The sequence below is a fragment of the Carcharodon carcharias genome, chromosome 1 (assembly GCF_017639515.1).
Source record: "Carcharodon carcharias isolate sCarCar2 chromosome 1, sCarCar2.pri, whole genome shotgun sequence".
In the NCBI taxonomy this organism is placed as follows: domain Eukaryota; kingdom Metazoa; phylum Chordata; class Chondrichthyes; order Lamniformes; family Lamnidae; genus Carcharodon; species Carcharodon carcharias.
In genome coordinates, this window is record NC_054467.1 from 76,621,783 (window position 1) to 76,635,563 (window position 13,781).

Below are 13,781 nucleotides of genomic sequence, written 5' to 3' on the forward strand. Positions count from 1 at the left end.
TTCCAAGGGATCAATGATTATTTTAGTTACTCTTTTTATTACTTGTAAAAGCCCTTTCTATCAGCTCTTATATCCCTGGCTGGTTTACTCTCATTCTATTTTTTTCCCCTTTTTAAAATCAACATTTTGGTGGCCCTTTGCTAGTTTCTAAAACACTTCTAAACCTCAGACTTACCATTATTCTTCACAACATGACAAGCCTCTTCTCCTCAATCTAATACCACACTTAACCTCCTTAGTAAGACAGATGGATCTTTCTCCATGAGTTTCTTTTCCAACATATTTTTGTTGAACATTTTGAATTGTTTCTTTACTGCCATACCTTTGAGTCTATTTACCCAATCAACCTTAGCCAGCTCACCCTGTTAAATTTAAGATTAAATTAAATTTAAGATTCTTATTTGTGATTGGAGTACCCCACTTTCAAAGTTAATGCGGAATTAATTGTATTATGATCACTATTTCACTTGAAGGTTCACTCAGCTGGTTCCTGGGAAGAAGGGTCGAGCAGGCTGAGCCTGTATCCATTGGAGTTTAGAGGTGATCTTATTGAAAAATATGAAGATCCTGAGGGAACTTGACAAGGTGGATTCTTGACAAGGGATGCGTCTCCTTGTGGGAGAGTCTAGAACTAAGGGATAGTTTAAAAATTAGAGATCTCTCCCATTTAAGACTGAGATGAGAAGAAATTCTTTGAGTGTCGTTAGTCTGACGAGTTATTTTCCCCAAGAGAACAGTGGAGGCAGGGTCATTGAATATATTCAAGGCCGAGTTAGATTATTGATTGCCCAGGGACTCAAGGGTTATGAAGGGCTGACAGGAAAGTGGAGTTGAGGCCAAAAATCATATCAGCAATGATCTTATAGAATGGCAGAGGAGGCTTGAGGGGCCAAATGGCCTACTCATGCTCTTAATTCACATGTTCTTATATGCATTTCCCAGTGGACCTTTTATTATGACATTACTAATTAATTGTGCACAATCCTAGATCTAAAATAGCTTTGCCCCTAGTTGGTTTCACAACATATTTTTCCAGGAAATTTTTCCATAAACCAGACCTTCCTGTCACTTGCTATTTCAACATCCAATCTTGCTCTCATTACCACATGTCTGTCCTTGGCCTGCTGCAATGTTCCAGTGAAGCCCAACGCAAACTGGAGGAACAGCACCTCATCTTCCGATTAGGCACTTTACAGCCTTCCAGGCTTAACATGGAGTTCAACAATTTCAGACTATGAACTCGCTCCTCCATCTTTACTCCTTTTTTAATTCAATTTTATTTTAATTTTTATTTATTCATTGTTTTATCCTTCCCCCCCTCCCCACAATACCCCCACAGGGCCAACTGTCACTGGTTTCTATGTTGTGCTTTCACAGAACACCGACCCTTGTTCTGCTTTTAACACAGTCTGCTATCTTACCTTTATGCCACTATCAGCGCCTTTCGTCTTCACCACTAACATTAACACTCCCTTTTTCTTGTGTCCATGACATCTTTGTCAATCTCTTCTTAGTTCCCACCTCTCTTAAAACAGTGTAAAATCCATCATATTTCTACTTCTCTTAGTTCTGAAGAGGAGTTATACAGACTCAAAAAGTTAACTCTGTTGCTGTCTCCACAGGTGCTGGCAGACCTGCTGAGTTTTCCCAGCATTTTTTGTTTTCATAAAAAAGTCTTTCACGAGTACAAAACTGCCATAAATCTATCAATGGCAACAAATTATGTTACCCAAGTGTTCGTTAATATTTTTTTCATAATGCTCCAGGAAATGGTTCTGCAATATCAATTGAAGATCTGTTGTAGTAGCTACCTAATTTATATTGAGGAGTCATTTGCATAGCTTCTACACTATAATCTCAAAGTACATATATTTGCATTTATTTTGATGAGATTCAGGACCCTCAAATGCCTGGAAAAGGGGGCATAAAAAAAGTCATTGGTAGCAAAGCCCTTTCCACTCAGTCTGCTACAACCAAAAGAATTTTACTATCTCCTCCAGAAACATTTAATTTGCATTCAGAGGTGTGCTACAACTTAACACCTGGAAACATTGCCAGCACACCCTGCCTAGAATGAAATTTGTGACTTTCTGATCCGCATAACTTAACAGCACATCACGTGGAGCCTGGGTGAAAGTTTACGGGGGTAGGTTGCAATCAGACCAGCCATATTATCGAATGTGGAGCAGGCTCGAGGGGCCAAGTGGCCTACTCCTGCTTCTAATTTGTATGTTTGTATGCCTTTATCCATCACACTATATTAGCTAAACACCGAATACATTAAAGTACTCAAACACCCTCATCACCCCAATTACAGTAAATCTTGCTCACCTGCAGAATGAATAAGTAGTGGTAGCCGCTTCAGATGCCTTGTGGAGCGGTACAGTGTGAGATAGCCTCTATGCCTGGCTTTGGAATGCTGAGCTTGCAAGTAATATTCAAAGACAGCATGTAGAGCCCAAAGGACAACTTTTGTAATTGTTATAATAGTCAAAAGGCTGAAGGACCCAAGGATATCTCTACAAAGGTCAGCTGGTGGAGCACAGAAAAAGACCGAAAGAAATGCCAGAACTACAAAAGCAACCTGGAACAAAAAGGAGATATACTACTTCATTAAAAATTAATGAAGGAACTCAGTAGCAAAGAAAATTTATTAGAATCAATTATTTCACATGATGTTTTAGTTTAGTGTTTAACTTCAAGTTCCCTGTTAATGGAGATTTCATGAATAAACAGGTTTTAGATGGGAAACAGCTCAGAAATCCAAGTGGCCTTTGACTCGACTTGTAGGAGATCTAAACAAGTCAGTTATTATTTAGGAATATCCAAGTGGGTTTCTTATTTTAAAAAAAAGTGAATGCCTCCACCTGTGAATTTTATACTACATTCATAGCTTGGCTTTGTTCAGTATCTGGGAACATGCTGTGCATGTTAAGGTTCAAACCAGCTTCAAGGGTTACAATATACATCAAATGGCAGACAAACAATTACTGCAGACTCATTCCTCAGATTATGGTTCACTATTATTTTGTCAAAGACCATTGATACCAGTCACAATTAAAGCTGTTCACAAAATGATTTAACAGTTTCAGTTTGGTATTTCATATGCAAGCCAAATTTGATCCAGGAAATAGAGACTGCATTTGGAGTATTATGTACAGTTTGGTCTCCTTATCTAAGGAAGGATGTATTTGCCAGAGGCAACAGGAGGTTCACCAGACTAATCTCGGGTATGGCAGGATTGACTTACGGAGGAAAGATTGGGAAAATTGGGTCTGTATTTTGAATTTCGAAGAATGAGAGGTGATCTCATTGAAACCTACAAAATTCTTATTAGACGTGACGATGTAGATGGTTGTTGAGTCTAGAACCACAGAGAACAGTCTCAGAATAAGAAGTAGGCCATTTAAGACAGATAAGGAGGAATTTCTTCACTCAGAGGGTGGTGAATCTTTGGAATTCTCTAACTCAGATGCTGTGGAAGCTCAGACATTGAGCATGTTCAAGACAAAAATTGATGGGTTTCTGGATACTAATGACATCAAGGGATATGGGGATAGTGTGAAAAATGGCATAAGTAGATGATCAGCCGTGGTCTGTTTGAACAGCAGAGCAGGCTTAATGGGCCAAATGGCCTACTTCTGCTCTTATTTCTTATAATATAATAACCTGAATTTTATAGTCATTAGATTTCAGGAACTTGCAAAGGGAAGTTCTCTTTTTATGGGGTGTGCCATAATCATCTTTGGGCACATTACAAGTTTATCTATAAGCATATGCCATACTTTTAAAATACAAATTGGAAATGAAGGTATCCAAAGTATGTTTTGCATTCAGCAAGAGAAAACTCGTACTTGAAGAAATTTTGCCATAAAAGCTTACCATTGAAGGTCACCAATTGAAATACATCTTAAACCACAGTCAACCACATTTCTACTTAAGACAATTTTTTTGTTTATGGTAATTTTTCTACTTGTCCTATAAATAGTATCTACAGTGCTAAAAAAAACACAAATAGAACTAAATATGTAAATCACGAAATATCATTTGTTACATGGTCTACCAGGACATATTTATGCACAAGGAAATAAACTTTAATCTGTTTTACAGATAGTATGCTTTCAGAATGCCAGATTAAAAGTAGCTATTGAAGATTCATTACATTTTGCAGAGTTTTGAGTATAGTAGTGCACACAAAGAAAACCCAACATTGGACTGCAACACAAATCAACTAATCTCTATCCAGAGATGATCCTATATAGGAAATCTAACACTCACATGCAGAAATGTTAACAGAATTGCCCAACATACTGTTGGCACACCTTTGAAAGGAGCTCTCACATCACCAACGAGAGCATCAGCATAAAGAAGGGGATAGTCTATTAGAGGATCCTCTTCCACACTCTGGGTTACATCAATGGATGAGTTCTAAAAAAATAAATGATGCATGAAAATGCTGGAGACACCCGACTACATCCTTTGTCCAACAGCATCTGCAAGATGTTTGCTTACACAAATCAGAGCAATCAGTTTGGCATTGATCATTTGCAATAAACACACTTTGTAGCTTTTGTATCTTAACTGCCCAAAGGTGACATCTAAAGGTGAAAACTTCACATCCTGTTATCCCACATTAACCCCTCATACACAGCACAAACATTTTCATGATGAAAGGAATCCAGGTGCATATCACATGCAGTACACACACCATCCACACCACAGTAGGCAACAAAAGTTCCTTTCCTTAGCAGTGTTAAGAGACAGACATGAGTAGCTTGGCAACAATATTAACAGTGCAATGATAGATGCACCATTACAAATTCGATTTACGTTGAAACATCTCAGAAAAGAAACAGCTTCTCTATCTTTAAATTTAAAATGTACAATTGTCAGGGAACAGGTCAGCAGCATAAATTTCATAGTGAACGCTTTGTGTACAACTGCTGAGGGAGGACAAAATGCTCACTTAACTTTCACAAATCAAGGCACAATATATACTAAATTCAGATAAAACTGCAAATCAATTATAAGTGTTCTGTCATAAATTAGTTTCCCCAGTTTGTTTTCAAAATATTTAGATAAACATGCTGATATAATTATAGTTCAGCATATACTTGTGGTGAAAACAACATTTTGTAGAATTTAAAAAAACAACTTTTTTTTAAAATGAAGGCGCACTCAAATTAAATCATTATTTACTTAAGTTAGTCTCACTTGCAAAAGCATCACTTTTTTTTTATTTGTTCTTGGGATGTGGGTATCACTGGCTAGGCCAACATTTATTGCCCATCCCCAACTGCCCTTGTTTAGAGCCACATTGCTGTAAGTACTGAAGGGACACTAGTGAACCAGATGGGTTTTTATGACAATTGACAACGGTTTCATCAGACTTTTAATTAATTGAATTTTTCATTGAATTCAAATTCCACCATCTGCCTTGGTGAGATTTGAACCCAGAGCGTTACCCTGGATCTCTGGATTACCAATCCAGTGACAATACCACCATGCCACCGCCTCCCCCATGAATTCTATCCGTTCTCAAAAAGCTCAAGTTTGTTTTCAAATAAAATTTAGAAAAACAAAAAGCACAACTTATAAAATAAGAAACTTGAAGTTGCATTAATGCATTCTAGAAAATGACTGCATTCAGAGGATTGCAACCATAGGTACAGTTGCTCATTCCCTTCAGCTGACAGTAGTTGCACATTGAAAAAAAACATCAAGTCAAAACCCAGAGTTTTTTGGAAAGTTAAGGCCTTGGGGTAAAAAACATTGATGAAAAGTACTCTCTCAAAATGTTGTAGGTAGCTTAATCGTGTTAATGCAATTATTTGTCATTAAAATAGAAACTTTGTCCTGGAATTTGTAGGGCTTTTGACAATGAACTGTCAGCATTCACTGTCATTAAATCTCTGAACCTGACTGCAATTTCAGGATTTAGCATGAGCTAATACAAAGATCCTGAATTTGCCATCTCTCACCCACCCACCCCAGAGCCAGCAATCAGTAGAATCAATTGATCTGGCTCCTTTCCCACTCCCAGAATGTTGTGAGAAACCCCATTAATAGTTAAGCCTTGTTAAATGAGGTGTACCTGGGTTTTTAAAACAGTGATCTGAATCATAATTACTGCTGAACTATCAATCTGGCCCTTAAAAGTATAATGTTGTTAAATTTCTCCATTTGAATAATTAAAAGAAAACTTGTAAAAATTTAGTAAGGTTTGTTCGCAATATTTAATCTTCATGTATTTCAGATTCTACCATAACCCCATATCTATGTCCCAATCTTTATTTCACTCAAAGATTCTCAAAAAAATGGATTATCAGTACTTTATTTCCTGATTCGGTCTGTGAAAATTCTTTAAAGTGACTGGCTGCTTAGACAGTTGGATGACTTAATTGCAGCTCGATGCTGGGAATTCTCATTAAACTACATTACAATCCCTCTGGTATGTGACCGAAGTTCTCACCAGCAATCACTAGACCTCTCAGAGCAACTTTCACGTCAGCAGTGATCTGCATAATTGTGAACAAGGCCGACATTTTTGTTTGAAAGCAATATTGAGTAATTATAGATTAGTTTAGTTTTGTTCTTATTCCATTTTCAAATGAATAGATTTAACTCAGTCAAGGTTTCTAAATTGCATTTTTAAATTTGAGCCATCAGAAAGAGTGAAACATTACTTTTTCTGTACAATTCTCACATTTATAGTTATGATACAGTAATAAAACCTATTACATTTCTAATTAAAGGTCATTGGCCTTAAAGATTCTCTCTCTGCAGATGCTGCCTGACACTGTTTCCAGCATTTTGTTTTTTTCTTAAAACTCAAGGTTGGGAATCTTCTGTTGAAAAACTATGCAGGTAGGGTAATCTGAGCCTGTGGTTTTTATTTTCCTCAGATTACTGGATTCAGTTACACTTTGTTAGCTCTCACTGTTTTTATTTCATAGTTACCTTGCCATCACATTTCTTCCTACCATCTGTTGATAATCACGTCATTCTAACCATATCTTGTTTTCCCCATTTAAACATTTCACAAGTCCAAGTTTTAGGTTTACTTTTCCAATATCCTTTTAAAAGTGTTTTTTAGTTATGATAAACATCTTAAGCAAATATTAATTTGTCTGTTCACTCCACAATTGCTAACTGACCAGTTGAGTGTTTCTAGCCTTTTCTGTTACTCAAGCAGAGGCTGTGTTGGATGTGCTTTTTTAATATGTCCCCCAGAATTGTTCCAGAAGGTTGAGCACCAGGTTAGATTTGACATGATTGTCAAAGTAAGGCCAAGGCCAACAATGTGCTGGTGTCAGGCTTTGACACAGTAGACTTGAGTGTAATGGGAGTAATGAGAAGAGTGTTTAGGGAAAAATTAATTGGTTTTATTTTGGGTGGTTCCCAATGTTTCAAAAGGATAGTTGGAAGAAAGTTTAAAAAATGTACTTTCAAGAAAGGACAAAATTAAAAAAACAAGTAAATTTCATGTGAAACTGATTAGTTGCATTTTTGTTCACTGGCTCACTGTGGCTTCTCCAACTGTTTGCCTTCTTTCAGCCCATACTTTCATTTTCAGTGGAATGTAGGCATGGATGACAGAGATACACTGCTTATATTGTTTTGGTAGAAGAATGCTGCATACAACTGGACCCACACTGATACAGGCTACCTAACGTGTACCTTCTCAAGTAACATCAATACAGACAATTGAGGGAGTGGGTGAGAAACAGACAACAATAAGAGTTCTGTTGAAGGGTCATGAGGACTCGAAACGTCAACTCTTTTCTTCTCAGCTGATGCTGCCAGACCTGCTGAGTTTTTCCAGGTAATTCTGTTTTTGTTTTGGATTTCCAGCATCCGCAGTTTTTTGTTTTTAACAATAAGAGACCTCACTTCAACTTCCTTTTCTAACTAGCACTTTACACTCAAGTGACCATGTTTCTTTCTCCTTGAATCGGACTTCCCCAACAAAAGCTTCAGTCCAAAACTATCTGCTTTTTGGGGGAAGTGAGGGGAGTCACAGGGAAACACCAAGCATCAGTAGACTGCATATTTAGGGCCAGGCAGGCAGCTGCTGCAGAATGCAAATTCCTACTTTATAGGGGTTCTCACTGAGCTATCAGCTGCTCTTCCTGCAGGTCTGAGCGAAACTCTAGAGCTCCTCTCCAATCACCTTGAACATTTCTTTTATTCTTTCATGGGATATGGGTGTTGCTAGTTAGGCCAGCATTTGTTGCCCATCTCTAATTATCCTCAAGAAGTGGGTGGCAAGTCCCCTTCATGAACCACTACAGTTCACTTGTTGTAGGTATACCTACAGTGCTATTAGGAAAGGAGTTCCAGGATTTTGACCCAGCGACAAAGAAGGAATGGTAAAATAGTGCTAAATCAGGATGGTGTGTGGCTTGGAAGAGAACTTGCAGGTGGTGTTAATCCCATATTCTGCTGCCCTGTCATAGGTGGTAAAGTTTGTGGGTTTGGAAGATGCTGTCGAAGAAGCCTTGGTGAGTTGCTGCAGTGCAGCTTGTAGATGGTACACACTGCTGTTACTGTGCAATGGCGGGAGGAGTGAACGTTTAGGGTGTTGGATGGGTTGCCAATCAAGCAGGCTGCTTTAGCCTAGCAACAGATTGTTGCCTCCCAAATTTGTACTTATCTTTCCAATAATTCAATGTTCAATTGTCCTTTAGGGAGGGAAATCTGCTGCCCTTACCTGGTCTGGCCTACATGTAACTCCAGACCCACAGCAAGGTGGGTGACACTTATATACCCTCTGAAATGGCCTAGCAAGCCACTCAGTTGTGTCAAACCATTACAAAAATCACAAAAAAAGTGAAACCAGACGGAGCACCCAGCATCGACCTAGGCACCGGAAAAGACAACAGCAATATCAGCCCCGTCAACCCTGCAAAGTCCTCCTTACTAACATCTGGGGGCTAGTGCCAAAATTGGGAGAGCTGTCTCACAGACTAATCAAGCAACAGCCTGACATGGTCATCTCATGGAATCATACCTTACAGATAATGTCCCAGACACCACCATCACCATCCCTGGGTATCCTGTTCCACCAGCAGGACAGACCCAGCAGAGGTGGTTGCACAGTGGTATACAGTCAGGAGGGAGTTGCCCTGGGAATCTCCAACATCGACTCTGGACCCCATGAAGTCTTATGGCATCAGGTCAAACATGGGTAAGGAAAGCTCCAGGTGATTTCCACTCCACCCTCCTTCAGCTGATGAATCAGTGCTCCTCCACGTTGAACATCACTTGGAAGAAGCACTGAAGGGTGGCAAGGGTGCAGAATGTACTCTGGTGGGGGACTTCAAAGCCCATCACCAAGAGTGGCTCGGTGACCGAGCCTTAAACGTCATAGCTGCTAGACTGGGTCTGCGGCAGGTGTTGAGGGAACTAACGCGAGGGATAAAACAAACTTGACCTCATCCTCACCAACCAGCCTGCTGCAGATGCATCTGCCCAAGTCAGTATCTGTAGGAGTGACCACCGCACAGTCATTGTGGAGACAAAGTCCCACCTTCACATGGAGGATACCCTCCACCGTGTTGTGTAGCACTATCACCATGCTAAATGGGATAGATTTCAAACAGATCTAGCAACTCAAGACTGGGCATCCATGAGGGTCTGTGGGTCATCAGCAGCAGAACTGTACTCGATCACAATCTGTAACTTCATGGCCCGGCATATCCCCCACTCTACCATTACTACCAAGCCAGGGAATCAAAAAAAAAATGCTGAAAACACTCAGGTCTAACAGCATCTGTGGAGAGAAAGACAGAGCCAATGTTTTGAGTCTGTACAACTCTTCTTTAGAGCTCTGAAGAGTCATGTGGACTCGAAATGGTGGCTGCCTTTCTCTTCACAGATGCTGTTAGACCTGTGGAGTTTTTTCAGCATTTTCTGTTTTTGTTTCAGATTTCCAGCACCTGCAGTATTTTGCTGTTAAGCCAGGGAATGAACCCTGGTTCAAGAAGAGTGCAGGAAGGCATGCCAAAAGCAGCACCAGGCATACCACAAAAAGTGCCAACCTGGCAAAGCTATAAACACAGGACAACTTGCATGCCAGACAGCATAAGCAGCAAGAGATAGACACAGCTACGCAATCCCACAACCAACAGCTCAGATTCAAGCTGTACAGTCCTGCCACATCCAGTCATGAATGGTGGTGGACAATTAAACAACTCACTGGAGGAGGAGGCTCCACAAATATCACCGTCCTCAATGATGGAGGAGCCCAGCACATCAGTGCAAAAGATAAGGCTGAATCATTTGCTGCAACCTTCAGCTAGAAGTGCCGAGTGGATGATCCATCTTGGCCTCCTCAGGAGCTCACCAGCATCAAAGATGCCAGCATTCAGCCAATTCGATTCACTCCCCACAATATTAAGAAATGGCTAAGGCACTGGGTAGTGCAAAGACTATGGGCCCTGACATTATTCCATCAATAGTACTGAAGGCTTCTGCTCCAGAACTTGCTGCACCCCTAGCCAAGCTATCCCAGTACAGCTACAACACTGGCATCTACCCAGCTATATGGAAAATTGCCCAGGTATATCTTGTACACAAAAAGCAGGACAAATCTAACTCAGCCAATTATCACCCCATCATCAGTAAAGTAATGGAAAGGGTCATCAACAGTGCTATCAAGCGGCACTTGCTTAGCAATAACCTGCTCACAGATGCCCAGTTTGGGTTCCTCCAGGGCCACTCAGCTCCTGATCTCATTACATCCTTGGTTCAAACAGGAATAAAAGAGCTGAACAACCGAGGTGAGAGTGACTGCCCTTGACATCAAGACCACAATTGACAGTGTGGCATCAAGGAGCCCTAGTAAAACTGGAGTTGATGGGAATCAGGGGGAAAACTCTGCTGGGTGGAGTCATACCCAGCACAAAGGAAGATGGCTGTGGTTGTTGGAGGTCAGTCATCTCAGCTCCAGAACATTACTGTAGGAGTTCCTCAGGGTCATGTCCTCAGCCCAACCATCTTCAGCTGCTTCATCATAAGGTCAGAAGTGGGGATGTTTGCTGATGATTGCATAATGTTCAGCACGATTTGTGACTCCTCAGATACTGAAGCAGTCCATGTCCAAATGCTGAGGGGCCTTACAGAGTCGATGTTGAGAGAATGTTTCCCCTTGTGGGGGAATCTAGAACTAGGGGGCACAGTTTCAAAGTAAGGAGTCTCCTATTTAAGACAGAGGAGGAGGAATTTGTTCTCTCAGAGGGTCATTAGTGTTTGGAATTCTCTTCCCTAATGAGCAGTGGAGGCTGAGTTAGACAGATTTTTGATTGACAAGGGAGTCAAGGGTTACAGGGGAACAGCAGGAAAGGAGTTCAGGAAAGTGGAGTTAAGGGCACATCAGATCAGCCAGGATCTCATGGACTGACAGAGCAGACTTGCTGTATTAACTGGTGTACTCCTACTTTTTATGACCCTAAATGACATCCCAGACTACTGTGACCATTGTAAAATAACCCTCCGCATCCATCTCAAAAGGTCTGCAGCCTTTGAACAGTTGACTACACTGTTCCCTGATGTCTCGGTGTCATCCAGCTGGATTGGATTGCCCTCACCTGGTCACATTATTATTTTATCGAGTCATAGCCAGAGAATCACCTGCTGTGACTTATCTTCTTACTTCCACACTATTACCTCTGGAGTCCTCCAAGAATCTAACCTTGGCCTCCTCTATCACCTAGACTGGCAAAACTCAGCTCTAACTAAATTACCATCTCTTTTGAACTCTCCACTATCTCCAATTTGTCACACTGCTTATTTGATAAGCAGTTCTGGACAAGCAGAAATTTCCTCCAACTATGTACTGGGAAGACCGGAACCACAACCTTAGGTCCCTGCCACAAACTTTCTTCTCTAACCACCAATTCTAGACTTTCACCGGTCATGGCTGGAGGCTATTAAGAGTCTTTGCTATCATAGTATCTGACTTGACCTGAAGATGAACATCCAACATGTTCACTCCATCACCATCACTTCCATTACATCATCCCTGGGAACCCTACATCACCTTTTTTGCTGAAATCCTCACTCATGCCTGTTACCTCTAGATTTGCCAACTCAAACAGACACCTAGTTGACCTCTCAATTTCCACTGTCCATAAACTTGAGCTTATCCAAAAACTCTACTGCCATATTTAACTCACACCAGGTTTTGTTCACCCATCACCCCTATTGAGCAATACCTTGACTTTAAAATTCTGATCGTTTCCAAAACCCTCCATGGCCTCACTTGCCACATCTCTCTAATCACCTCCAGCCATAAAACCCTCATTTCTGAACTTCTGCATTTATTCTCAATTGTAATAGATCTACCATTGGCAACACTCAGTTCTAAAATTCCCTCCTTAAATCTCTAAGGTTCCCCCTCTTCCTTGCTCAACTGTTCTTATGTGGCTTGGTGTCAAATTTTGTTGCATAAGTTCCTGTCACAGATACACATCACAGCTAATAAAAGAGGAGGGCAAATTTTATGAGCTTCTAACTTATTAGAATCCAAAACATAAACTAGATCAGTCTCATTTCAAATGATACTTGGGAAGATTTGGATGTAGAAATAATTTCAATTTGACAATATAATGTGGTTTCAGCTATGCATCAATACTATATTATTGATGCACTGCTGACTAATGTCCTTTACGGAAGGAAATCTACTGTCCTTATCTGGTCTGGCCTGGCCTACATGTGACTCCAGACCCACAGCAACGTGGTTGGTTCTTAACTGCCCTCAGAACAAGGGCAATTAGGGATGGGCAATAAATGCTTGCCTAGCCAGTGACAGCCCACATCCCAAGGACGAATATAATAAAAATGAGGAACAGAACCTTATGCAAAAAGCTGTTCCAAAACTTCAAAAATAATGCGCAGGGCAAAAGGCGGAGTATTGGCACGAAGTGAGTTGCTCCTTTGGAGAGCCACTACGGACACGATGGGCCAAATGGCCTCCTGCGCCATAACAAATCTGAGTTTCAGCTTAACACTCCAACTTCAAAAGACACCACACTTACTGAAGTTACCCAAGATATGTAAGAGTGCATCAGTTGCAGTCCTGAGAGCACATTATTGTAGTTTTATGAAAAAAAAACATTTTTCTTCATTTAAAAAAAGGAACAAACAACAGGAGTGGCATTTGCAAATTCTGCTGCACACAAGGCCATATCCGGAGGTGGGTGTCTCGCCCGTGGGCACTGACTGACAGCTCTGCCTCCAGGCTGAGAGGCGCAGGCCCAACATTTAAAACTGAACTCCCCCGCCACTGACTCACCTCCTGCCGCTGCCTCGCCTCTGAGTTCATCGTTAGTAGCTGGCGTGAGAAAATATAGAAACAGCAGCGAATTCTGTGACACTAATTGAACCAACTGCAACAGGCTCCACACCGCCACCACGCAATGTCCCAGTTCAGTGCTTCCCCCGGTCCGTTGCGCAATCTCGTCCTACTTCTCTCGATAGCCGCATTTGTAGGTACCGCCTTTATATTCCTGCCCGCTCACATTGAACTCCAAACCACCGGCGCACGCGCCCTCACTGCGCTGAGGAGGAGAGAAACTACAAAAAGAAACTTGCACAGTGGGAAAATAAAGAGAGAGAGAGAGAAGGGGTAAAGTGGGAGGGCTATCGTGAAAAAGTGGATACAAAGAGAGAAATGGGGCTAAGGGAGACGGGGGTGTTCCAGAGAAGGAGCCATATAGAGAAGGGATACAGGGAGAGAGGAATGCAGAGACTGTGATATAGGAGAGTATACAAAGAGA

The 13,781-nt window shown here is 41.1% G+C and overlaps 1 protein-coding gene across 3 annotated transcripts in view; it reads right to left on the minus strand.

Moving 5' to 3' along the window:
- The window catches only part of tmem192 (transmembrane protein 192), a 33,083-nt gene extending 19,581 nt beyond the window's left edge, over positions 1–13,502 (minus strand). Inside the window, exons 1-3 of one of the 3 annotated variants that reach the window (XM_041183638.1) lie at positions 13,298–13,502; positions 4,279–4,428; positions 2,332–2,584 (exon numbers count right to left, since the gene is read on the minus strand). In XM_041183638.1, the coding sequence (XP_041039572.1) occupies positions 2,332–2,584; positions 4,279–4,428; positions 13,298–13,327 (433 nt within the window). In that variant the 5' untranslated portion in view covers positions 13,328–13,502. The remainder of the gene's footprint in view (positions 1–2,331; positions 2,585–4,278; positions 4,429–13,297) is intronic. The other 2 variants (XM_041183547.1, XM_041183725.1) reach the window with 2 other exon arrangements.
- Between the last annotated feature and the right edge of the window lie 279 nt (positions 13,503–13,781).